General features: G+C 36.3%; 3 protein-coding genes across 13 annotated transcripts; 2 read left to right on the forward strand and 1 right to left on the reverse strand.

Moving 5' to 3' along the window:
• The first annotated feature begins 362 nt into the window (after positions 1-362).
• LOC117219536 (protein FRA10AC1 homolog) lies at positions 363-2,054 on the forward strand. Of its 2 annotated transcripts, XM_033468734.2 has the most exons (5): positions 363-503; positions 565-871; positions 1,156-1,324; positions 1,395-1,554; positions 1,628-2,054. In XM_033468734.2, the coding sequence occupies exons 2-5, from the start codon at positions 765-767 to the stop codon at positions 1,918-1,920; spliced, it is 729 nt and encodes a 242-aa protein (XP_033324625.1). In that variant the 5' UTR covers positions 363-503; positions 565-764; the 3' UTR covers positions 1,921-2,054. The 2 variants fall into 2 exon arrangements, with proteins under 2 accessions (XP_033324625.1, XP_076382796.1); XM_076526681.1 differs by having other exon boundaries at positions 386-871.
• Positions 2,049-20,369, reverse strand: Nt5b (5' nucleotidase B). Of its 8 annotated transcripts, none has more exons than XM_033468696.2 (11): positions 20,190-20,369; positions 17,982-18,100; positions 6,223-6,296; positions 5,902-6,115; positions 5,223-5,646; positions 4,981-5,137; positions 4,665-4,905; positions 4,312-4,549; positions 4,122-4,238; positions 3,915-4,043; positions 2,049-3,774 (listed from the first exon to the last, which is right to left on the reverse strand). In XM_033468696.2, exons 1-11 carry the CDS (start codon positions 20,367-20,369, stop codon positions 3,736-3,738), a joined length of 1,932 nt encoding a protein of 643 aa, XP_033324587.1. In that variant the 3' UTR covers positions 2,049-3,735. The 8 variants fall into 8 exon arrangements, with proteins under 8 accessions (XP_033324587.1, XP_033324586.1, XP_033324593.1 ...); XM_033468695.2 differs by having other exon boundaries at positions 3,915-4,046; XM_033468702.2 differs by having other exon boundaries at positions 3,915-4,046; positions 20,077-20,216.
• On the forward strand, positions 20,227-26,039 carry SecS (Sec synthetase). Of its 3 annotated transcripts, none has more exons than XM_033468709.2 (6): positions 20,227-20,314; positions 21,447-21,635; positions 21,720-21,993; positions 22,075-22,450; positions 22,538-23,034; positions 23,104-26,039. In XM_033468709.2, the coding sequence occupies exons 2-6, from the start codon at positions 21,522-21,524 to the stop codon at positions 23,367-23,369; spliced, it is 1,527 nt and encodes a 508-aa protein (XP_033324600.1). In that variant the 5' UTR covers positions 20,227-20,314; positions 21,447-21,521; the 3' UTR covers positions 23,370-26,039. The 3 variants fall into 3 exon arrangements, with proteins under 3 accessions (XP_033324600.1, XP_033324596.1, XP_033324595.1); XM_033468705.2 differs by lacking the exon at positions 20,227-20,314 and adding an exon at positions 20,494-20,634; XM_033468704.2 differs by lacking the exon at positions 20,227-20,314 and adding an exon at positions 20,896-20,979.
• Positions 26,040-26,096: the final 57 nt, after the last annotated feature.

A 26,096-nucleotide genomic window follows, 5' to 3' on the forward strand; every position in this document is an offset into this window, starting at 1 on the left:
AGTGCAATATCCGTAACTATTAGGTTCCGTGCTAATTTTTGTTCTATCTTGTAAAAGCATATTTCTATTTATACATAGATCCTTTCTATTTCCAGATTTCTTCCTTTTAATATTAATAAAATCTTCAAATTCTCTTATGTTTAGATACTACTGTTTCCAATTTTGATTTTGGAGACGGAGAAATATCTTTTTAACTCTTATGCAATTCTGAGAAGAAATTAAAAAATTAAATTTAATGTGAAATTGTACCCATTAACTTGTTGTTGGTTGAGTACGCTTTACTGGATTTTGTAATTTCGCGCGCCATGTCCTTCACGAACATGCTACGGCTACGGAAGTTGCAAATTGCAATCGCATATTTGACCAGGGAGTAGCCCCTCGTTTTGTACTCCCGTAGTTTGTGGACATTACTGATTGTCGATGTAAACGATGAGAATTAATGAGAATCAATGGGAATTACAGATACAATTACGCGAATATCTGTAATTACTTTTAAAGTAGATGTACGTATTTCTTATAGTATTTTATAATACGTATAAGTAGTTTAACATATTGTTTAAAAAGTTGTAGGCAAATAGTATATATATAACATACATATATGTGAGACGTAAATGTGTGCATACATATTGTATGGATAACCGTTGCGTTGCGTTGAATACATGTCGGTTAATTGTGTTGTGTGTATGAATTCCAATTAATACTCCAATTGACTATATCAGATCGCCAAAATACAGTAAATTTTCAAATTATTTCGACAAGAGGAAATGTTTCCAGCGTATGCTTATCTGTCTGCTTATGACAGACATAAGAAACTTATAAACGATTATTTGACACTGCATGGAGGGTCCATATCATCTTTAAAACGCGACACGTATGTTAAATTTTCTAATTGATTTAAAATAAATTTGATCGTATTTTTGGTACTTCATTTTCTTGCACTTATACTATTCTTCGTTATTGTATGGGGAAATATTAATATTTCGGGTTAACCTACGAAAGTTTCTTTCGATGACCTCAATAATTATTAATCAACTAATTGTTTACAAGAAAAATCCTTTTGTAAATAATTATTGTTATTCATAAACAACGAAGAAAAATGATAACTTTGTGAACCTTAAAACGAGCAGCTCTTGACGTTTCGGCCTGTGTTTCGAGGTCCCGAGATAAGACAGACTATGACGTTATTAAAGAAAACCATAAATTTCTTTGGGATCAGAATAATGATGAGCCAGACACATGGGGCGCACGCTTGGCTAAAAAGTATTATGATAAATTGTTTAAAGAATACTGTATCGCCGATTTATTATATTACAAGCAAAACAAGGTATGTGATTGTTATACTTGTTAAATAATTAATTTTATGTCAACCTATAGTAAAGATCAATATCTAACAGGTTGCCTTAAGATGGAGAACAGAGAAGGAAGTAATAGTTGGAAAAGGCCAATTTGAATGTGGAAACAAAAGATGCAACACAAATGAGGATCTTAGATCTTGGGAGGTAAACTTTGGTTATGTTGAACACGGGGAGAAAAAGAATGCTCTTGTGAAATTAAGTAAGCGATATTTATTTATAGCATTCGATTTGTGTTTAATCTATGTATTTTCATTGATAATTTGCTATTTAAGGATTGTGCCCTGAATGTTCGACAAAATTAAATTATCGATCGCAAAAACAGGAAGCGAAGAGACACAAAGCATTAAAGAGATTGGGAAAAAATCTAGAAGCGCAGACCGATATACCGAGTACATCTGCTGTAACTATTAAAATCGAAGACGACGACTTGACAAATAACACTAAAGAATCTGTCACTCAAGTGGAAAAAGATGAATCGGCAATTTGGAAAGAGAAACCAGCAGACTGTTTGGAAAAGACCAGGGAAGAGGAGTTTGAAGAGTACTTGGCAGATTTGCTAATGTAACAAAATATTTCAGTTTATGTGATACCTATTAATATTAGTAAAGACAAAACATTGTTTATTAATAATGCTGTTAAAGAATATAACAATTTTTACATATAACACTAGTCATGTTTAAATAAATATAACAATTATAATCGTTGTATATTTATTTTAATCGATACATGAATCATATTTTACCATTATGCCATATGATAACAAGGCTTAATATTCACATTTGTTTAATACGTATACGAAGAGTAATTCCTGTTCATGTACGCTCGCATCTTCAAGAGAAACGAAATCTTTATCGTGTGGAAAAAAACTAGCACCAACCAACAAATATACTTCGATGTATATTTTACAATAAATAAATACAACTATTTACTTATTTTACTGCAGTCCAGAATCTTCAACAACCTTCATAATATATGTATATATACACACTTTGAAAAATAAAGGAAATTTTTAGCTTACCTACTCGTGAGATGCGATTATTTTAATTGCATTTTTCTGAACAACAAATTTATTACCTCGTTTATCTCATTTAAAAATAAAATTATACAAAAATTGTATATTATCTGTATTTTTACAAGACCCACTAATTGCTTCTTCATGCAAAATATCTTGTCATAATAACAAGATCTTATATCATTAGCTAGTCAATACGAATTAATCATACATATAGTTGAATAAGAGCACATGTTTTATGCATTCTTCATGCAATTCATATAACAATGATAACAATTTGATTGATTTTTCCCTTTAACTTAATTCTACGTTCTTACTCTCATCACGTCAATAAGCTAAAACTTCATGTAAAAAGACTAGCCTAATACTCAAACTTACTCTATCCTCAATGTTTATAACATTTAGTATTCTTATATAATGTTTGTAACAACTTACAATGTGTTGCATGAGTCTAATTATACAAAAACGTACGGCACGTAGTTGCAAATGTCTAGCTGAATGATTTCTTTAACAACCGAAAAAATATTTCTAAAAGAATCTCAATTGTGCGAGAAACATGTACATCTAAATTAACATATAATCAAAGAATATTACTTTATCTTTAATGAGCAATCAAGTATTGCTACTATTGTCTGTCATTTAAAAAAGAACTATTATTGATTAATACGAAAGCATTAACAACTAATACGTTTTGTATTTTATTTTTTGCCTTCTTCGTTAATTAATGTATACTTTGCACATGTATATTAATAATATTATGATGGTCTATTGTAATATTCTTAATATAGACATTTGCAAATAATAAAAATAATAATTTATTAACGTACACAAGAATCACTAAATTATCGTATCGAAGATAAATTTGTATACAACTTGTACAATTTCCTTTGAATTTCAATTCGAATAAATATAGATCTAAATCAACAAGGGCTGTAGATTAACATGCACTCTAATAATATACATTGCTGTTTGCAATAATTCATAACTTGCAACTTTAAGAGCCATTTCAAATCACTATAAATTCAGTTTGAATATATGTATTAACACCTATATGTATATTGCATTCGTTTTTGGAATTATTATAGTAACGATAGTGTTGTGATCATAAAAACAATATGTATAAGATTGATATTTCGTGAATGAAGCAATATCAAATATAAGGATGCAACTCTGAAGCAACTTTAGTTAGAGAAATCATATACGTTCCTAGATTTTTTGAAATATATCAATGACTCCGATAAAGACCTCAAAATGTAGGGGACACGGTGTAAGAAAACCGTGCCGAGTGTGTTCTAATAAAGTTATACAATAGTTGAATAGATGCGGGAATGAAGTATAGCGTATCATTCAATAAATCCGATCAAGATCTTAGAGTACTCCGTTTACGTAGCAGGGTCGTATAAAATCCTTTAATAATATGATTGAATTATTAAAAAGTGTAAGAACGAAACGTAACAATAATGAAATGGCGATGGAAGAAAAGAAAAGAAAAGAAAAGAAAAAAGAAATATTCATTTACAATTAGCATGGGTTGAGCATGATCTTACATGGTTCGCCTGCTTCTGGGAATCGCTGTCTTCGTCGCTACAGTCTTCGTCGTGTGTATGCGTTACATTGCGCGGAGTTTCAGGCCTTGCGTGTGGAATTTGATTGTTCGAACACTCCACGTACAACGTCTTCTGGACATTGCATACATAACAGCAATAACAGGGTTTTTTGAAAAACAAAGCGAGAAACATGAGGTTGGCACTTACGGATGGTCTGGTTGGTTCTTCTTCTTCATCGTTGAGTTTAAAAGTTCGGGACCGACTGATCATTGGTGTTTCCATTACGAATCTCTGCTCGTGGGCTACGGTGCTTTCATGGGGCATCTGAAAAAAAAAATAAATCAGTTTGAAATCAATTAGAAAATTACCGGTAAGGACGAGCTGATTTTTCACTTACCAACATAGCGGGTGCTCTGAACATGTACGAAAACGGGTAATAAATCAGGTTCAAGAAAGTTGCTGCATAAAGGTCAGCATACCTAACTACTTGACTACTAAAGAAGGTTTGTCTACTTCCGCTTCGAAACAGAGAACCCATCATGCCGTAAGACAAATCCATTTTGTGCGTAACATCTCTTATAGAAGCTCGGAGCTTAGAAATGTCGGGCTTTTCTTTTGTGCTGCTATCTAAATTTCTAAATACAGAGAAGATATAGAGAAATTTAATATAACATAGATATTAGAATAAAATGCATATAGCAAATTACTACATATACAAAATTTGCACATTTTGCCGATTTTGAGACTCACTTATACATTTCCCCTAACATAACGTCTAGATTCTGTAATTCGGCAAACAATTGACACTTGTCTGTCCAGACGTGAAGCTCTTGAACTAATTCAGGCACTATTAAAAATGTTCTCCACCCTCTGATCTTTTTACTCTTCAAAATATCACCAAAAATATGATCACCGACGTATAATACATCTTTGCCTTTAGCTCCTATCAGTTCGGTGAAAACGTCACACGAACCTCCCGAATAGACTTCTCCTGTGTTCAAAGGAAACCATTTTCTTACTACCATAATCAATTATTTTCCGATCATGGCCAAGCATAACAACGTACCCGTATGAAGCGGGCCTTTGTGGGTTCCAAGCTTCAATGCACCAGTTTTCGTATCTACTTGTCGCAAAATCGTACCTTCACCAAAGAACAACGGTTTCCTAGCATCAACCACGATAGTATCGAAATAGGTTTTCCAATTCCGATGCGGTTCATCGGACTATGAACAAAGAAAGAACCTTAAGTATATTGGAAGCATAGTTTTTGTTGATCGAACATATACAACGACCTATCTGACCACGTACTTTCGCTCCATGAGGAAAGTCAAACAGATAAGTCATAATCTTATCGGTAAAAACGTAATCGCTATTCGTTAACAGGAATATTCTCGCCCCGCTTTCTCTGATCCTGTTAAGGAACATTGGTAACCTTTCGTCCTTTTTCACATACTCGTCCAAGTTTTCGATGGTTTTCGACTTAAGGTCACCGTGAAGATGTATCCAGTCGACCGCGTTTCGAACATCCTGGAATATGCTCTTGAAACTCATTGTCAATTCCCCCTCTTTCACTCCTGTCTTCTCTCGCGTGTATTGCGGCGAATTGGTAAAAAAGTCGATTAGGCACGCTAGTAGATACGTTTCGGGAAGATTGAACAGTGTGTTGAGCACGTATACCCTGGACTCGTCCAATTGTAAAAATTTGTTCGGATAAAGCTCGTATACTTGTGAACTGGAACATTGCAAAAGGAAAAGAAAAAAAGAAGAAACTTCGTCTGAAATAATTGTGCCGCTAAGTTCTACTAGAGTTCTAATAGAGAGGGTTGGGGGAGCGTAAATAACGAAAATGAAGTTAGATACAATCTACTCGGCTACAGTTTTCTCGCCACGCTAGTTGAAAATTACTTGTAGTAATTCCAGTTTCCACGGCATCGTGACTCGAATCTTGGAGAGATCAAAATATTATTCACGTGAACGTAATAATTACTGTTTCAAAAATTCGAAACCGTGGACGCAGACCAAGATGTTTCCATAGGCGTCCACTTTGAGGAGATTCCCATAAAGCGTGTCGAACCATAATCCTCGCACTGGGAAACTAGGGTCGTATTCGAACGCCTTGATCTCTTGCGGATATCCCAACGACACAAGACGATCCTTCAATAACGTAAAACCCAATTGTTCGTACTGTGGCGATTTGTACTCTACAACATTTAAAACGTCCACTGAAATCTTCTGTACTCTGTATTTTATATTCTACACACTATTATGCGAATAACACATGACGTCCTTCAATTATGAGGCGAGTTACCTGCCAACGTGTAATCCATATCGAAGCCATAGAACTTGATGTTTTCTAAATGGAGACTACGGTTGACAAAAATTCTGAAACAGAAGCAAACAACACGAATATACATACATGTGTTCGCATTCAAAGAATATTTCAGAATATTCCGGGGATCGTTGAATCACAACGACCTCTTCGAACTCGAACCTGTTTACGGCAATGCTTCTAGCCTTTGTAAAAATGTCAGAATCCAAATCGACCAGTTTAATCGCAGATATATCTGGGAGCCTCATAATTTCGGAATCGCTAATTCTTCGAAGCGTTGACAGACTATCATCAGAAGACATTCTTCTTTCGAATAAACGAACAAATTATTCAGATAAGATTACAAGGAAGATTCAAGTTTAACGGTTATGTTTCAATTGTTATTATTGATTTAACTTCGTGGCAATACTGATAATTCGTACAACAATTCATCTGCATTCTGATAAATTCAATGTTAACTTAAATTTCTCGCATCGTAAAATGTTTCATTTTTGTGAAATCATTAAATTTGTATTTATCTTGACAGTAATAGCACTCGTAATAATGATAATAATAATAATAATAATAATAATAATAATGCATTTTTAAATTTTCGTTATGGGCTCGGATAACAAAATTGAAAGTAGATTATTTCCTCCATTATCTAAAAAAAAATTCAAGTCATTTAATCCAGTTTTAAAAACGTTATAACGTTTTGCAAGCGTTCATAAGTACATATACATATAGTCGCCACTGTACTTAGATTCGTATCTGACCTACAGGCTCAGGTTTAACATAATTGGACGCTGATTTGCACTACGAGAACGACGATTGAATCTGTTTTATCAGTACTTTAATCATATGCGACTGTTCATTGATTCTCTTTGATCTTCTTATTGTGCGGATCAACAACCTGTCTTCCGTATAGCCAATACCGGCCATCTATCAGGTTGTAACCAACTGCTACATTTATCGATTTCAATTCGCGAAGTTCTAACTTGATCAATATAATCAATAATCTGTTAGATAACAGTGTTCAATAGCAATTCTTTTATATCGGTAATCGATTGGTCAACAAAAAAAATCTACAGGTGTTCAAGAATTCGTTTACAAATCGTGAAGTAATCGTGAAGTAATCGTGAATAAAAAAACTGGCGGTAATTCATCGATCAAGTAGAATTTATGCGAATTAAGAATAATATATGAAACGGAAGTGAATGATACGAGGGTGGGAAAAACTTACTCGTTTTGGACACAGCATCGCGAGTTCGCGATATTCGCAGCCGATACGACATCACTCGCGTCCTTCAGCCACATTTTTCACAATTTTCACTATTTTCAAACAATCATCGGCACCCTGTGCGATCGATACGAGCAAGTCCCTGTCAGGTCAATCGATAAAAAAACAGTATTTGGTAAAACCGAAATTCGATGCTAATCAGCGCACGAAAATTGTCATGCGATTCGAGTGAAAGCGATACAGCGTCATAAGAAATTCGTTGGAATTTTCTATGGTGGGCGAATGCAGTTAATGTGCTACCGTGTTGGACATTAAGACACGAATGTTCGTGACGCGGCGTGTCGCGCTGTCAGCAATTTACTTTTACTGTTCAAATTGTTCTACAATTTTCTCGACAATTGCTATAGCTAAATTAACTATAGCTCAGAAAAAGAGAGGGGGGAGGCTCTGTTAACGACTGAATAAAAGCTACGAAGGTCAATGTCATTGGGTAGACGGGATGTCTGTCACAAGGAGCAGTATCTACAAAGAAGCTATCCCACGTTCCACGGATGCTATGTATTTAGTTACACTATCTCGACCAATCTTTCTCACGACCGAGATCAGAAGTTCTACTCGATTCAAATTTTCCACGTCCTCTAACGGCCGATATTCGTCAATTCTATAGGATATAAAAGAACGTTATTCCATTCGGATACGATCAACTTCGCCGAAGAATCTGTTTCATGGTTTCACGATTGATATTACCCGGGCCTTGCAAGAGAATTTGAATCACTAATATCTACTACTTCGTCATAATGATATATTATGATTATTTATCTTATAGCAATTATTTATTATACCACCCTTGGGTGGTGAAAGTATTTGAGACTACGCGAACGCGACGCTATGTTCTTCACAATCAACAAATGTAAATGATCACGTAACCGAAAGCTGTCATGAAAATGGTCTTACTTGCCGAACAATCGGTAAACAATCGAATTTACGTAATTGACGTCCAGTTTTTACTTGCCCGTCAGTCCGAAGTTATATTAATTTTCATTGATCTATCGGTTGCACGAAGAAAGTTTCGAAGATCGTAGCAAGCCACTGCACTTGCTACAAAATCCAGATACAGATGGAAGGCAAGAATCTCGCGGTTGCCAGTCGAAAGACATCTATTCGATACACAAGTAAACTCGCGTGAGACAGAAATATACGATGTGATCCGCGCGATGATCAAACGTCAACTGATCCTTGACTTACCGAGTGCCCGACTCCTCGGCTAATACGTACCGATAGGAGTAATCATCTTCCGGGTATATATCGACATGTATTAACAATAAGACAGTGTTCAGTCATTCTTTCTATCCGTTACATGTTCATCGAGAAAATACGAATCGGCCGGTTTTCCTTTCGGTATCTCGTTCCAACACAAAGCGTACGACGACAATTAACGCTTCGTATTAACACATTAAAGGCGGGAGTCGTGGTACTACGATTTAATATGTACTTTGAAACATTTTTTGTAATTAGTGTTCAGTTCTTTTTTAATATTTCTTTTAGTTTTAAGAGAGTTTGAATAAACTTTTTTAAGTGTAAATTTGTTTATGATTGCACAAAATATCGCCCGCTCTAGGACGAAAAACGCGGCGGGGCGGTCGCCGCGTTACCTAGCATACTTTCGTCAAGATCCCCCGCCTTTAATGTGTTAATTAATGTGCATACGTATAATACCGGCTGGTCTTCTCCTGCTTTCTCATGTCTCCTCTATCGCTTAACAGTTTGCCTTTGGAAATATGTAAACCGAAAGAGAATAAAGCGTGTGGCATAGCTCGCGCCACCGATGAACTATGAACCGCCATTTATCGTGATTACACAATAACAGTTTTACCAGCGATATTATTGTTTCCGTTTTCGGCATGGAAGCGCGGCACACGCTCGAACGAGCAGCGATCCTCGCTGCGAACGACGGTGTTGCAACAAATCCAGCGACGCGACGCGAGGGAAAGTATTGCCTGGCATTCGCGGTTCGGATAATTGTCGCGCGATTATTCATTTGTTCGAATGTCGCTGTAAGGGTTTAACCGTTTCACGAACAATCCCCTTTGTCCCGTGAATAGGTTGCGTGCAACGGCCCGGGCAACAGACGTGTCGTGTACTTATCTACTTATTGCGCCAGATGATCGCGTTCGTTGACAAAGTAACTTCGTGGATAAACTTGAATACGAGGTGTTTCGGTCACGAATATCACGAAACAGACATGCATCGAACAGTTTATAATGGCAACGAACTCAGCAAAGTTTCGCAACAGTCGGTTCAGAGAAAAATCCCGGTTCTCGGCCGATGGCTGGGTTAATCAATGCATGAAACGATCATTGAAATTGCGTCAGTCACTTTTCACCTAAACGCGAGCGTTACCCACATTAAGACAGCATTTGTTTTCTCACTGTGAATAATATGCAACATGGTTAAACAGAATTATATTATATATATGAATATTATATATATATATATATATATATATATATATAGAATTATATATTATATATATTATATATAGAGAGAATTATATATTATATATATTATATATATAGAGAATTATATATTATATATGTTATATATATAGAGAATTATATATTATATAATATATTATATATATAGAATTATATTATATATTATATTATATGATATCGTCGGACGTATACATAGAGAAATCGAGAAACAAAGAGCCAAAGACACGAGGGCGTAAAAACATCAAGAAATCGAGAATTGCGAGAGTATCCCATTTTTTGCCGTACGCGAGGACATCGATTATTTTTGAAATGCAAGGTCGAGCGTGCAACAACTTCGGGGTTTGAGGAACGTTGAAAGAAATCATGTGCAGTGGGCCACAGAGTTGCCGCGGGTACACACAGGCCCGAACCACGTCACCTTGGTAATCGCGATTCATATACATATGTAGCACACTAGGAAACTACCTGCTTAAACTAGAGCTAAAATTAGAACCGCCAAATTCGACCTTTCGGCGCGATGCAACAGCAGAGATATTCCTTAAAGTTTCGATCTGAAGTATGTAGTTACGAAATCGCAGGTCGCAGATACTCGGAAAGTTTCGACGGCTGTCGCTCTACGAAACGTATGTAGAGATAAAGTACATCGCGGCGATCCATTATCACGATTGAGAAACGCTGTAACCGGGAATGTCTTCGCGTCGGACACAAGTGGAATATTATGATATTGTCGATATCGAGCCGATTTGTGAGTTTTTAGGCAAAAGGCGCGTTCCGACTTTGGACAGCAGCAGCGATAAACAATGGATGTTCGGAATTCGAGATATTTTCCCGCGGATTTCGTCGCGTCGGCGTGGAAGGTCGGGCCGATGATGTTACATAGCTTTCAACAATTACGAAAAGATGGATCGTGCGATTCTGTTTCTGGATGCGGCAACTGCCAATTTCCGACCGCCGTCGCGGCTCTATTCGTTTGGCCGCTGTTTAACCCCTTGCACTATGATTTCTTTCGCAGCTACCTTGATGAGTTGTTCTTTGTCCTCGATCATTGTCCTGATAGAACGAGACAATTTTTGTATTTTTTATATGTCTTCGTTTACTTTGGACCCTAGATTTTGATAACAGAACAATCAAATTCTATTTTCATTCAGAAGAGACGACGAATGTTCGTCACGAGTCTGACTCGTTGTTATAGCGCAAAGGGTTAAATCGCTCAGACACCTAACCCAGAGCCTCTTTCGCTTCCCGGTTCACGATATCGACTTTTGGTTAAGTCGGTCAAGCATCGAGCGAGGATGTACATACGGCCTAAACACGAATCTGCGGCTACGGCGCTAAGGCATGCGTTCTCTGCACTTTCACTCCGGCTATTTGCTGGCCGTGTATTTAAGTGTTTACATGTTCCATATAGTGTTGCGATAGAAAAGAAACAGCGAGGATCGTTTGTATCGTTTCAGTTACGGTTTCGGTTTCAGCTTCAGCTTCAGCTTCAGTTTCGGTTTCAATTTCAGATGTCGGCGACAAAGAAGCGTAACCAGGATCGCTTCTCCTCGCCGAGGGTAAACATCGCGAAGAAAAATATTGTTCGTTGCATGATACAGGTCAGTGGTGCACCGTCCAGCATTGTGTAACGAAAACGAACACATTGTCGTTTTCTTTCTTGGCATCGTTTCCGTGATCTAACTGTTTTAAATGTTTCGAATTGCCGGTGTCAAGAGTCAAGCATCCAAGAGCTTGTCGATCGCGCAGGTAACGCAATTACGAATTTTTCGAAGGGAGTAACGCCCACGGTTTTTGGCAGCGAGTTCGTTATTTCTATTTATAATTTCTAACTGCTTGGTTCAGAACAGCTTGGAACAGCTAGAACGTCTTCGTTCCAGATATGGAGTTACTTAAAGGATCAGCAAATTCCCAAAGTTGTGATTCAGAATAGTACGTGTAAGTGTTTCCAGGACAAAGTTACGACACGATAAGGAATCGCGTCAGCGTTCCGATCTGCAGTCACGATGCGAGATAAAAGGCACTGTGAGCAATCGTTGAATTGTGGTCGACACGACACAACGTGTCTCAACGAAATTTCTGTTGTTCGAGGCTCCGTCTAAAACGGGTTAATTCGTGGGTTGAGACGCAGCGGCAGCGACGAGAGACGACTACAAGACCAAAAACACGCTCTGATCCGTTAAAATTCATTTCTGAACTTCACCGAGAACACACTTCCCCGGCGCATTTCGTTTTGTTCGATGCACCCGATGACACTGACGAACGACACGTGTCCATGTTGCGACAGTACAATTAATACCTATCAGACATATTGCCAGGGTTTTCTGCCAGTGACCAGAATAAGTTGCTCCCATCGTTCTTGCAACAGTTTCTCGAATCTCCTCTATAACCCAATTTTTTCGGTCTAGCCAAAGAATTGTGTCGATAGCCTTCCGATATCAACGAACAATCGATTTACAATTTTTCCCAAGTTTCGTCGCGTCGTCTACGGACCGTTAATCCGACGACTAAGAGAGATTGCACTAGCTGCAAGAGCACCCTACACGCATTTCGATCCCCTGAAAACACGATTCACCCTTGATCGTTCGAGACAATGTGTTCAACAATGTACTTGGTCAAATGAGGTGGAACAGGTACTGTCGCTCGCAGCAGAAGACCCACGCATCGATCCAATCTATTGACGTATGCATGCCAGAAGATAGATCTATGGATGAGAGCCTCGGAATACGTCATATCCACCAGGGACGATATATGTATGGTAGAACGTGACGCGTTTCAGAGACATTGATACCTTGCCTACGCACTTACGCGACAGGGTTCTTCTACCGTGCCGCATCCTCATCGCGCCGATATGTTATTCTTCCCTCATTTTGTTTTCAATCTACAGAGCGCAGAATTACTCACTGAAACCGAATACCTCTGGCTATATATTGTTGCTACGATTTTGAACTTTGTACCGAAGCGTGCTCTTCGTTGCACAGGCTACGTACCGAACGGGTCGACCAGCGGCAAAAGCGAATCGTATCCGTATTTCGAGAAAACGATGGCGCCCGGATAGTACTATAGAATCTGGTGTTTGGTGTCTCATTCCTTAAAATGACCACGAGCGATTCAGCACGTGCTCTCGGGCGCTTCGAAATTTTTTTTCTTTAATTGCCTCTACGGTGACGGGTCGGTTTGGAATCCGGAAAATGATCAGAATGACAGGCGCGTTTTAATAGCTGTGTAACACTTCTGTACAGGGCGTATCGAAGATCGTTGTACAACTGTACAGGTGACGATTCTGCGTGTAAACATAAGTCGAAAAAACGAATAACATTTCTTTATTATATATTTAATTTAATATATATATAATAATATTATATAATAATATAATATATAAATAATATATAAATATATTATATTATTATATATATTATAATATATATATATATATTATATATTTATTATATATTAGACATATATTATAATATATATAATATAATATTATTTAATATATTATTATATATTGAATTTTTTCATTTAAAATTGAATTGAAAAAATAATACTATTCAATAGGAACCAAGCGGCGCCTCTGACCATGACATATGAATTCTATTTCTCGTCGTACTACACGCCACGCGAACTCGACGCATCTACCAACTCAGTTTTTTCGAAAACGAAGCCTTAAGTGAAAAAATGTTCTTTTCTCTTCGACTTATTTTTCCATGTAGAATCACTATCCGGACAGATGTACCAAGATTTTCGGTACACCCTGTATAATAATAGATCTAAATACATTCGCGCGCGACTCCTACACGGTTGAGGCATGAAATATTCATGAGATTGAAAATTTACAGGAATCATTCATTGTGACTACACAAGGGATGCGGTTGGAAATGCTTCAAGTTCCATAGAAAGAGTATCTATTTAAAAAAGAAGAGGGTATCTAGAAAAGTATTTATCTATCTAACGAATGAGCTAATGTAATTTATAGGTAGCGAAAGGATTAACACGTGCGTCATTCAGGAAGGAAGAAGCTTTGGTTCGATACAGATTGAAGGTTCTAGGCAGAGAGAACGAGTTCGAGGGAAACGCTCGACGATGCTCGCTAGGTGGAAACACATTGTTCCGAATAAATCGAGTAACCCAAATAAACCGGTACGGCGTAAAAAGCACGATTAATTTGCGAGCGAGCGCGTTCGGGGAAATCAACGCAGTGGATTTCCAGGGAGACGCGAAGCGCGGTGCGAACGCGTTACTGTCCCTGAAAAAAAAGATTGCTCTTCCTAAAAATGCATGCTGCACGCTGCACGCAGCGCGCGGCGAACGACGCGTCGAGGTCGAGACAGATTGCCGCAGGACAGTTACTAGTTGCAACATTCCGTATGTTGCAACGTGTTTAGTGTTTTCGTCCGTATTCAAGGCGATACGGTGCCGTTTATTTCTGGCTTTGTTATCGGGAGTCGGTCTTTCGGCGCTAACAATCATCGAGAATAGAAGAGACGGAATAAACGTTAAGCGGTAAATCATCACTTCGGACTGGTTCAGACAGGTCATCTCGAGAACAACGAATCCCGTTTTTAGAAATAACAAAACGAAATACAAAATTGTACACTGTTCTACCAACGGTTTATTTCGAAGCGTTCCGTATACATGCTCTGCGTTCGACGCGATGTGCAGAGGCAGATCGTTGCGCACACGCGCAACGTCGTACGCCCACGTTATTATCGAGCAAACGGGCAACGAAGATAGAACAAAGAAATCCGAATCTTTTCGGTGGATCTTCCCTTCGTTTCGTTTTCCCGATCAGATACGCCGTTGTTCTCTTCTTCTTCTTCAGGGATTTCCTATATTCTCGAGGCACGCTCTCGGTTATGGGACACCGTATCCTACGTTGACGGCCGAGCACTTGTTTTCATTTTCATTTCGCCGAGCTACCTCGTACTGATCCCTTCTAACGAGGTCAGCCAATTACGAGTTTCTGGTCCCGCAACGGTTCATTTTCCGTGGACCGAAACGATTTTGTCCACTTCTTCTTTTCTTTTCTTTTTCTCACGGAAACGGAAACCAACAATGATCGCGACAACGAAAACTACAAGGAAAAAGGAATTACCTGTGGCCTAACTCGCGTTTATCAGTTCGTGTACCCTGTCTGTCGCCCTCGTTGTAGCAATCCAGTTCATTTTCCGTGGACCAAAACGATTTTGTCCACTTCTTCTTTTCTTTTCTTTTCCTCACGGAAACGGAAACCAACAATGATCGCGACAACGAAAACTACAAGGAAAAAGGAATTACCTGTGGCCTAACTCGCGTTTATCAGTTCGTGTACCCTGTCTGTCGCCCTCGTTGTAGCAATCCAGTTCATTTTCCGTGGACCAAAACGATTTTGTCCACTTCTTCTTTTCTTTTCTTTTTCTCACGGAAACGGAAACCAACAATGATCGCGACAACGAAAACTACAAGGAAAAAGGAATTACCTGTGGCCTAACTCGCGTTTATCAGTTCGTGTACCCTGTCTGTCGCCCTCGTTGTAGCAATCCAGGTCCTGCTCGCTACGATCGTTCCTGGTCATGGCATTCAAATCAAAACCGAGGATCGACGGGTGAAACGACTCCCCAGGAAAGATGTCGGGCTCATCCGAGAATTGAATTTTCCAGCCTGCTTTCAACAACATTTCAATTTCATGATTAACTGGCCGGGTTGGTTTAGCTCGAGTCAACCGGAAGACGTTTCAAACGAAGTCAAGACGATTCAACTAATGATAATGTTTGCTTCGTGACAGGGTGTAGAGTTTCCCCCTATTTATTTTTGCTAGTTTGTACATCGTTCGCGACTCTGAATGACGACTTGGAATTCATTTTTTCGTAAGAACGATAAACGAACGAAGAGAAATCAAATATAGATCGAAATGATTCAATGGAAAATAGCAAGCAAATAAACAGTAGACATATGGTGGAAATATCTCTGGACAGAATTGATACATAATTATGCAAATATTATTTTGATATCGTCCGTATTCTATTTTCCATTTTCTATCATCTATTTTCAATATTCTACGTTCTATGTTCCCCTCGGTGGGTACGATCTTCGTCAAATGAATCTCAACGAAATGCAGAATACAAATTGAAAGAAAAAATTACCGGTCTTGATTAGAGGCGCGAGCTCGTCCACATTTCGGCGGCTCATCGTGAAGCAGTTGGGAGAACTTGATAACGAAATCACTGGTCCGACGATGTTTCACACTTTTGCGTGTTTTGCGTGCAGCACGGCGATGCGAACAGTGACGACGTAGTGATCGATTGCTAATGAAGATTTTGGGCTGCTTCGCTCGCAGCCGACACAATACTTGGCAAATACTTGGCCGGAATAGCAACAAAGATAAGAAGGTTGCAGGGGTCATTCATGTGACGATAATAGGCAGGAAGGAAAAATACACAGAGCGAGGGCAATGTCGTCAGTGATGAAAGAAAGAGACAACTCCATTTTACCATACAATAAAAAGGGGAGAAGTTCGATGCGATGAGAAGTGCATCTTGCAGTGTATTGTCTTGTTGTGTTCTTGCACCGTGTAAACGGGGAAATTCTGAATGGGTTTTAATCTTCGCCTAACTCAGACCTGGATCGTTTCTATATTATACTTTGTCGGTAAAGGAACAAAAATCAAAAATCAAAAATCAAAAATCAAAAATAAAGACCGCGGAACAAAACTTGAAATTATTTTCCTTCCTTTGGTCGGATAGAGTTTCCGACGACATGCGAATATGTTCGAATTTGTTTTGATAATGCGCGACGGTCATCGTTGCGTAACAAAATTTCAACGATCTCTTTTATGCTCGGAAATGCGGAGGAAATACAGGGGAAATACCGGAGGAAATAAGGAGAAATTTGGAACCGGATCCCCGCAGCGAATCGATAAGCCGTGGGCGTAGGTAATCTCTTCTGCGGGGGGAAGAGTTGCGAGCTGCGAGCTCTAATTGTAAACTGCGAGTCGGAGGCAAATTTTCCAGCAGGCCCGCAAACGTATTCGTATTCTTGATTACGATCGAGATCATGATCTCAGGCCTGAACGTGATCATGACCGTGTCAAAATAATACTAGTAACACCGTGGCCAATTGCTGTCAAACTAATCGAATGTTCTATATTTTTTAGATAACATACCGGATGTGCATATTATAATATACAACGAACAATAATATAATAAGTTGATTAACTCGAGCAACGTCCGGCAGAAAATATTTTCACGATTCGAACGACTATGAAACCGGATAGCAAAAATTAGTCATTTCAACCAATCCGGTAGTTCTAATGTTAAGTTGAACAAGTTATTTTCGTGCATGTGATCGAGCCGCTTCTGACAGTGCGTAGGTGGTTTCGGCTGGCCTTGAACATCTTATGAATAATATCATCGAAAATGTGGTCGCTTTCTGCGCGGTACATGTGTAGATAGCAGGCTTTTAGCAATAAACGTACGCACACAGTTTTTCTGACACTGTCGCCAGTAATTGACCCTGAGATTCATGGAATAATCGTTGGCAAACTAACTACATGCTACTTTAAACACTTTCTCACGATTTTCCCTTCGAGTTGTTTTATCGATTATCGTAGTATGCTTTGTATAATCAATAACGACGATTATAACTGTAACAATTTACAAAGTTTCTGACTTCAAACTTTCGTGTAATCTCGAACAAAAAAAAATCTTGGAGCGATCGATAATTAACTACTCGACAAGTTTCTATGCAATATATTTAAACGAACTAATCAAAGCGGCAACCAGTGTTTAATCGTAAGTTAAACTTCGCGAGATCGCATATTTTATTGTCATGATTATTATTGCCATAAATTAGTTATTTCCATTTAAAGTTTACCTAATCGTAATTGCAGTTGGCTTTACGATAATATCCATCTCTTTATGATAATATGATAATTAATTAATTACGAACGAATATAAGAAGCATCCAGTAAACAGGTTCAAGTTATAATTTATGGAGTAACAAATTATTGCAGATCGTAATTCAGATATTTGGAAGAAAGTTTAACTTACCTTTGACTAGCTTGTCGATAATATTTTCTTGTTCCGCTGGGATCATTTTCGTGTAGAGGAGTATTGGGTCCGTTTTCATGATCGCCATGTGAGTTGCAACTTTCCAATTCCATGGTTGACTATAACAGTAATAAGGAAAACGAAAAAGTCGTCAATTAATCGATTAATTGCAGGACAAGTACGCGTTCCTGTTAAAAAATTTCAAGTTCCGTGTTTTAGTTAATAATAATAATAATAATAATAATGCCCGTGAAACTCCGCAGTCCAATTATCACTGAATGCTACGATGCAGACAAAATCAGTCCAATGAACACGTCACAAAATTGATAAATCAAAAGTTCATTAAATACAGAACGCGTGTCCATTTATATCGCAGATTCGTCTTCGATAACGCTTATCAGTAATCAAGTTCTGCACGAATGGAAGAAAACAAGTAAAAGACAGTCGAGATCTGAAAATAGTTGAGACACGAAGTTAAGAAAATTAACTTTCTTCGTACTTAATTGGTATTTAACATGGAATACAATGTTACTGATTAGTTTGTAACAATAACAACAAATTTAAAGCGAACGCAAAGAGACTGCGTTCTTGAGCTTTCCATTGTTGTATCACGAAAAAAAATACTGAACGAAAGCACAAACGAGTGTTTTGCTTTTTTTTTGTCGGTTTGTATTTTCGTAGAAATCGAAACAATTTGCAAGGCTAAGAAATCGAACACGAACAGTGTTTGATTTTTATATGATGAAAATAGTAGTAGCAGCTGAAAGCAATGGTACACGAATACTTTCTTCTACCATTCTACTTACAAGGCTGTGATTTCTTAAGAAAATATACATTCGACGATTCACAGAGATCCGAATACAACTCAAAATATTATTTCTGTCAGAATAATATAGGTTAAACACCGACACACGACACGACGACCTGTCATTTGAGCACTAATTCCACACTGCCTCGCAATTCGCAATGCAATGAAAACCGCACCACGCACTGTGAGGTCAGTTCACCGAATCGCGTTGACCTCCGCGCAAGTATACCAATATAGAAAATCGAAGTGTTCCTATGTGGTTCGAAACTATCGAAACTTCCGTGGCGCGAAAATTGACTCTGATCAACCCAAGTGATGTTCGTCAAATCTACCGTTTTCCAGTAAGTAAGAAGGAAACTGGACAAAGTGAACAAAAGTAAATGTAAAAGTTAAATTTTGTACGTATGTACCATTCGCTTTATTCTTCGTACCAATTCTCATGGTTTGTAATAGAACGAACAAATATTTTCGAAATACGACATTTCCATTTCCATAATGCTATGCAGTTTAGCAAACAAATTGTACTCGATGAGTTTAAAACGCAAGTAATTAACGTCTGTTGTTCCAAAATAAATCATTAATAACGATTACATTGTTACGGTAGATGTATGCAATTCAGAGGAAATGATTACGTAACATGTGACAGCCCGTACTTTATGAATGACATATTGTACGATGCGAAGAACTTGGAATATTCGAGTATAGAATCGACAAGTTCTGACAAATTTCGTAACGATTAAACAAATCTTAATGAAACATTTGAACAATTAGGAAGCACTCAAAATTAAACGTATGATACCGTAAAATGAGAAATTAGAAAATGCGATAGTTAAATGGAAACAATTAATATGACAGTATAGTATGTAAAATGAAATCATCGCGGAGAATTAAATAAATTCATATATGTGTGGGTGACTATGTATGCAATATACGCACACATATCGAATGATCGTTAACTGCGTTTCAAATTATACGTTCAAACGACAATATATATTTACGCCAGAGATTACAAGAGATGGATAATAAAAAATGTGGACAACTATGAGTTAAACATTTAACCCACTAACACCCGAATTTACTAAAATTATTTTATTTGTTTTTGGTTTCGAAACAAAAACAAAATCAAGAAGAAATAAAGTGGGTCAAACATGAAAACAATGATGTACGTGTTGAGATTAGAATACAGAGTAAGAAACTGTTGAAAAGGGACAATGATAAAAATGGGAGAGCGGGTGTTAATGGGTTAACGAGTATAAAAGTGTTATAGAATAGGTACACATGACATACTTAAAAATTGTTGATTCGGCATTACGGACACATCCATGATTGGTATCAGCGTATGGATGATCGGTGATTTCAATGCAAGGAAGGAAGAGGGTAATTATCAGTAAATGATGCACCTGCCGGACAGTTGAGTTGCCAATCGCACGCGTGTCACTTGGACCTGTAAAGGCGGCGGACAAATTCGTTCGTAGCGCCGTGCTTAACCCGTCCGTCCGCTGTCGTCTGATCGCCATAATTCGAGGTAAAATTCCGAATCGAAGGAATTTCGCGATTCTCCACGCGTCCGCGGTGCACATCGTGTGACCGACGACACTCCGAGACGCAGTCCCGAGGCCCCCGTGGCCAAACAATTACGTTGCATCCTCTGTATTGCGTAAAATTAATCCGATTTAGGTGACCTCGACGCGACATAACCTAACAGCCCTGTGGTGTCCGTCGAAGTTTACCCGGATGACCACGCAGCGAGCCGTCTGCGTGCTCGCTCGGTTTCGTTGAACACAAGAACGCAGAACATAGAACGCATCGAATCACGGCTCGGACTACTATTTGGGAATGTGTCAGGTAGTGCATGATCCTAGATGCACCGCCACTCAAATCTCATCGTAGCCCAACCCATTTTTCACTCTCCAACGCTTTGGACCACCCCGTGACACTATTATTACTTGAAACTGAACAGTGTGTCTTTATTTTTCGTCACTGATTCGATCGTGATTTTTATTGTGATAGAACTCCTTGTTTTTTTTATCTTTTCTTTTATTTTCTTTCTGTACTCGGCTATCGTTATTTAAACGATACAAACATACATAACCTTCACAATCGTTTAACATCGCCTTCGTTCAATTGTACCGAACACTTTTTAATGATTGGAAGACATTTGTGTTGTTACTTCGTGATACACTATTTTTTGTAAGTAGATTACGGGTCTTTACGCAAATTTTGATTTTTCTTTAAACAAAGATTTCTTTTTATTCGAGATTGAATTCGAATACAAATTATATGAAAAATGCATAAAATCCGCAGTCTACTCATCATTTTCTCACTGCTTTCCTGTTACTTGTTTTAATTTTATATTATTTTAAATTCTACAATGTTACACTTGTTCAGAGTATTGTTTGTATTATAAATATTATTATAAATAATTTTAAAGATTTTAAAATATTGTGTTTTTATTTTGCAACATACATTTTCCATTTTTTATGCCATTGAAGAGATGATATATCGTATCGAATGTATCTAAACCATTTAACAATATGTGATATTATATTACATTTATACATATATATCATCTATTTCATGTTATATAATATGTATTAAATATTAGATAACTGTGGTTAGAAAAATTGTTCTAATAAATGCACATGAATTATTAAAAGCAATCGTGTGCTAAAGCATCAAGCTTCCTAAGATTTGTGGCCTAAATATTTTGAAGAATTGGGTAATTCGAGAAGATGAATAATCAGGCATTCAGTCTAGCAGAAAAGCTTATTCCTTCGCTTTATGTACAACAAGGTCTAAATGCAAAAAAAGCACGGGAAAATCTTATTAGACAGTTTATTGAACACGTAAGATCTCATGAAAATTTTGTAATAATGATAGCAGAAGTTGTTAATAATTAGATTTACTAATCATACATTTTCTCGTACCAGCAAAAATGGCCAGAAGAAGGTTGGGACGATACAACAATAGAAGCATTTCTCTCAGACCTATCCCAAATGGATAGCAACAATTTTCCTTCTAATTGTAGCGTTGGAGAACGTGAGGCTAGAATTATATCAAATATTGTTGCAAAACGGCATTATCGAATGGGGCATGGCATAGGTAGATCAAACGATTTAGAAGAAGTGCAACCAAAGGCTGCTGGAAGTAGTTTAATGTATAAATTAACAAATGCTTTGGTGCTTGAAGTAATTCGATATATGGGTAAGAATAATGACTCTTGATTGCTTAATTTTAATTATATGTAACGTATCACTACATTGCAAAACATTCTTTTTATTCTAGGTGTAAAAAGTATAGCAGGCTGTTTTTTATCACCAATGGCAACAGGCATGAGCTTGGTATTATGTATGTTAACGTTTAAACAAGATAGGCCAAGAGCAAAGTATGTTCTATGGTCTAGAATTGATCAAAAATCAAGTTTCAAGTCAATATATACAGCTGGGTTAGAACCAATTGTTATTGAAACAAAAATAGTTGGGGATGAAGTGAAGACAGATATGCAAAGACTCGAATCTCAAATGGCAGCTTTAGGTGAAAGCATTGCTTGCGTTCTTACAACGACCAGTTGTTTCGCACCCAGATCGTGCGACTCTATCGACTCTATCGCAACGCTATGTACTCAATATAATATTCCCCATTTAGTAAATAATGCATACGGGTAAATATTATAATTACAGATATATATATGTAATTTTATGTTGAAAGTACTATATATGAATACTATATTGTGTATTATTGTTTGAAGATTACAAAGTACAAGGTGTATGCATCTTATACAAGAAGCATCACGAAAAGGTCGTGTCGATGCTTTTGTTCAAAGCACAGATAAGAATTTTCTGGTACCAGTTGGTGGTGCAATTATTGGTTCATTCGACAAAAAGCTATTAGATCGCATATCAACAATGTATCCTGGTCGCGCAAGCGCCAGCTCGATTATGGACGTAATGATAACATTGTTAAGTTTAGGAATGGCTGGCTACAAACAATTAATAACACAACGTAAAGAAATGTATTCGTACTTGAAAGACGAACTTGGGAAATTAGCAGCTAGGTACGATGAGAGATTGTTGGACACTAAAGGGAATCCGATATCGATGGGAATGACCCTTCAATTCTTAAATCACCATAATGGTTTCCAACAAATTCATATGTTACGTTCAATATTATTTCTTCGGAATGTTAGTGGTACAAGAGTAATAACAGGTGTAGAAGGTAAACATGTTGGTTCACATAAATTTGAAGGTTTGTATTCAAACTTTCTATATATTTTGTTAAATAACTTGAAAATTGACCATATAACATTACATTTAGGTTGGGGGGCTCACAATAGTAATTATCCAGTACCATATTTGACTGCTGCTGCTGCTTTGGGAATGAAAAGATCGGACGTGGACATATTTATACAACGATTAGATAAAGCTTTAACTAAAGTGAGAAGACGTTCAGCTCCAGTGACACCAACAGCATCTCTTGCTGGATCCAGTATCAATGGAGATACAGGAGGTGCTGGTGGTCCTGGCGAATCTAGCACAGCTTCAACTAGCCGAGCAAGTAGTAAGGACAGTTTGAGGAAATGAACCGTAGTCAACGCAAGTGGTCAGTCGATCGAGTACATTAACTTGTAAGCGCATCGTTATTCGAAACTAATACATGTTAGATACCTCTAAAGACTATTGCATTTATATTTTCTATATTCATCGTCAATTCTTTGATGACATTTACCTCACATTTATCCATTAAAAATTGAAATAGTTTATAATCGGCACAATTAATTTTTAATCATCACTGTGGAAATTCTTTTAAACCAGTAGTTAGATTTTTACTGAAGTACGTACATACTATATATGTATATTCTATAGAGGTATGTAACAGAAAAATGCGCCGATTCAGCTGTCCATTTGCGTTGCAACATTAACAACATCAATTTCCAAAAACCAAAGGAAAGGATTTCCATTTCTGTGCAAATGAAATTAATACCTGAACATCAAACACAAATATGAAAATAAGAAAGAATATTAGGATATTCTGTAGACCTATTTGACTATACTAATTTATAAGCGCTGGCCGCAGAAATATCTAATATTTATTTTATGTTCTAATGTACAAGCACTTGTGTTTAATGCAGTATAAATTATTAGATCTTTTTTTTCAATTTTATACTTTTATCTTACTAAAAATTCTATACTTTTGACACACTGGAAAAAAATGATAATATTAACATACATTTTCTAAAATCAACTCTTTCTTTTTTTTTCAATCATTATTTTTCATTAATAAATTAACATTTCACTTGCATAATTTATTTATGCTTGAAGTTTAAGAATTGAAATTGAAAAATATTTGCTTTCACTTAGGGATAATACAAATGTATCAATGATCATAGTGAAAAGATACGTTATCACTTGTAAAGAGAGGTTTATAGTAGATACAGTTGCATATTTGCTTAATCACATTGTTATAGAAAGTATTTACGAATATTAGAGGCACTATACATAACAAACAATATTTTTCATGTCTGTATAAACATTATATTTGTGCAAAACAGGTATTTGTTTTATTTGAGTAATTTACTGTTACTTCATGCATATTTTGTGTATTAACAATGTATAAATTTTATTTGTTATTGAACAATCCATAAATTAATCTATTCGATATTTATTAAAAAGGAGAGAAATGAAATTCACACAAACAATACCATAACAATGTATAAAATGTTATATTGCTAAACACAATCATTTTCAGGTGTATATATAAATTTTTGAGTACACACAATGTTCACGCAACTTGTGTTCACATTCGTCTTAATTTTCATAAAAAATCTTGTGTTTATGTTTCTTTTTCGAATGTGTGCATATTTGAATATTTCTTTATATTGATGTCCATGTAAATTTTATTAACTCGATGTGATGTTTGTTGACATACATACATATATTTATATTAGCACATAAAGCAATATGAAGCATTTAAATTAAAAATGATGTGCATCATTAAGTTCAATAGAGAGAATCAAAAAAGAGAAACTTTGCATTTGATAAGGGAATAAATTTATGTTTTACACTTAGTTAAAAACAAATGGATAACATTTATTGGTTTGGAAAATGTTCCATGTAATTGAAGAAAAAGTGTTATGTTAACACTAATTCCTATAGTAGCAAAATACTACAGATTTATCATTCTGGGTGAACATTATATGCTATTGTAGAACATACTATAATGTTATTTATGGGAGATGGTAACGTATAGTGAGTATAAAGAAAACATTGTAGATTTAGTAAGAAATAATGTACCTCATGTCATCTCAACATTCCTATGAATGTATATATATTTTACTTTTTTTAAAATAATATTTATTTCGTATTTTAGTTAAAGATATTATACATGTTTATGTGACATATAATTTTTACATGAAACAACGACATTTATGGCGCTACTTCATTCATGTTTTCTTTTTTTTTTTAGTGTAAATCTTGTTTTTGTAAGTAGGTAGTGGATATTATTGTTTGAAAGATAACTTTTATTAACAAAAGAAGATCTTTTATAGAAGACAATGTAAAATGTATTGAGAACAAGTTCACTTCTTCTATTCTTAATTTCAATGTAATTGATGTATACTACTGGCTGTGAATATATTTTACTGTTATATGTTGTAAACTAAGAAATAGTTATTCACAGTCTCACACTGAGTTCTATTTTTAAGGTGAATATTTTGTTGTTTAGTCATAATATTCAAAAAGATCTACATACTGACAACATTGTACATACACAGTTGTTTTAACAAAATTTTTAAAAGCATATGTATAAGATATTTAAGGTACTAGACTTAAGCAAAATAAATTACACACATACACAACACTTGCTAATCTCAGAATATTCTTTCAATCATAATACATTCTATTACCTAAAGTGATCATTTTACACACAATGTACTGTTGCTTAAAATTCAGATGGAAATTATGTACTGAACAAAATTAAATAGCAAAAACAGCATATGTACAAAACATTTAATCATGACAATATTATGGTTAACTTTGTCAAATGATACTGATACTCAAGTACATTCCATTTGAAAATTTAAACAATGTACTCGCATAGTTGTATTCTAATTATTAATCAAAGATTTACATGCATAAATATGTAAACAGTATAATTATAAGCTCTTCCCCATTATGATTACTGTGTGATAGTAAATGCTTTATTTGTAATATATGCAATTAATTGAGTAAATAAAAATTTAAATGTTAAACAAATATTCGTGGGGCAAACTTTTAGAATAGCCTTGCACTTAACATAATAAATCAATAGTA

The sequence above is a fragment of the Megalopta genalis genome, chromosome 15 (assembly GCF_051020955.1).
Source record: "Megalopta genalis isolate 19385.01 chromosome 15, iyMegGena1_principal, whole genome shotgun sequence".
NCBI lineage: Eukaryota > Metazoa > Arthropoda > Insecta > Hymenoptera > Halictidae > Megalopta > Megalopta genalis.

Coding starts and splice junctions, on each gene's coding strand:
- LOC117219536 (XM_033468734.2), top strand. CDS start 765: ATGTTTCCAGCGTATGCTTATCTGTCTGCTTATGACAGACATAAGAAA. Junction 1,325..1,394: donor TATATTACAAGCAAAACAAG/GTATGTGATTGT, acceptor AATATCTAACAG/GTTGCCTTAAGATGGAGAAC. Junction 1,555..1,627: donor GAATGCTCTTGTGAAATTAA/GTAAGCGATATT, acceptor TTGCTATTTAAG/GATTGTGCCCTGAATGTTCG.
- Nt5b (XM_033468695.2), bottom strand. CDS start 20,369: ATGTGCACCGCGGACGCGTGGAGAATCGCGAAATTCCTTCGATTCGGA. Junction 18,101..20,189: donor GCAACTCAACTGTCCGGCAG/GTGCATCATTTA, acceptor TTACTGTTATAG/TCAACCATGGAATTGGAAAG. Junction 3,775..3,914: donor CCCAGAAGCAGGCGAACCAT/GTAAGATCATGC, acceptor ATATTATTAAAG/GATTTTATACGACCCTGCTA.
- SecS (XM_033468709.2), top strand. CDS start 21,522: ATGAATAATCAGGCATTCAGTCTAGCAGAAAAGCTTATTCCTTCGCTT. Junction 21,636..21,719: donor TTAGACAGTTTATTGAACAC/GTAAGATCTCAT, acceptor TTCTCGTACCAG/CAAAAATGGCCAGAAGAAGG. Junction 21,994..22,074: donor TGAAGTAATTCGATATATGG/GTAAGAATAATG, acceptor TTTTTATTCTAG/GTGTAAAAAGTATAGCAGGC.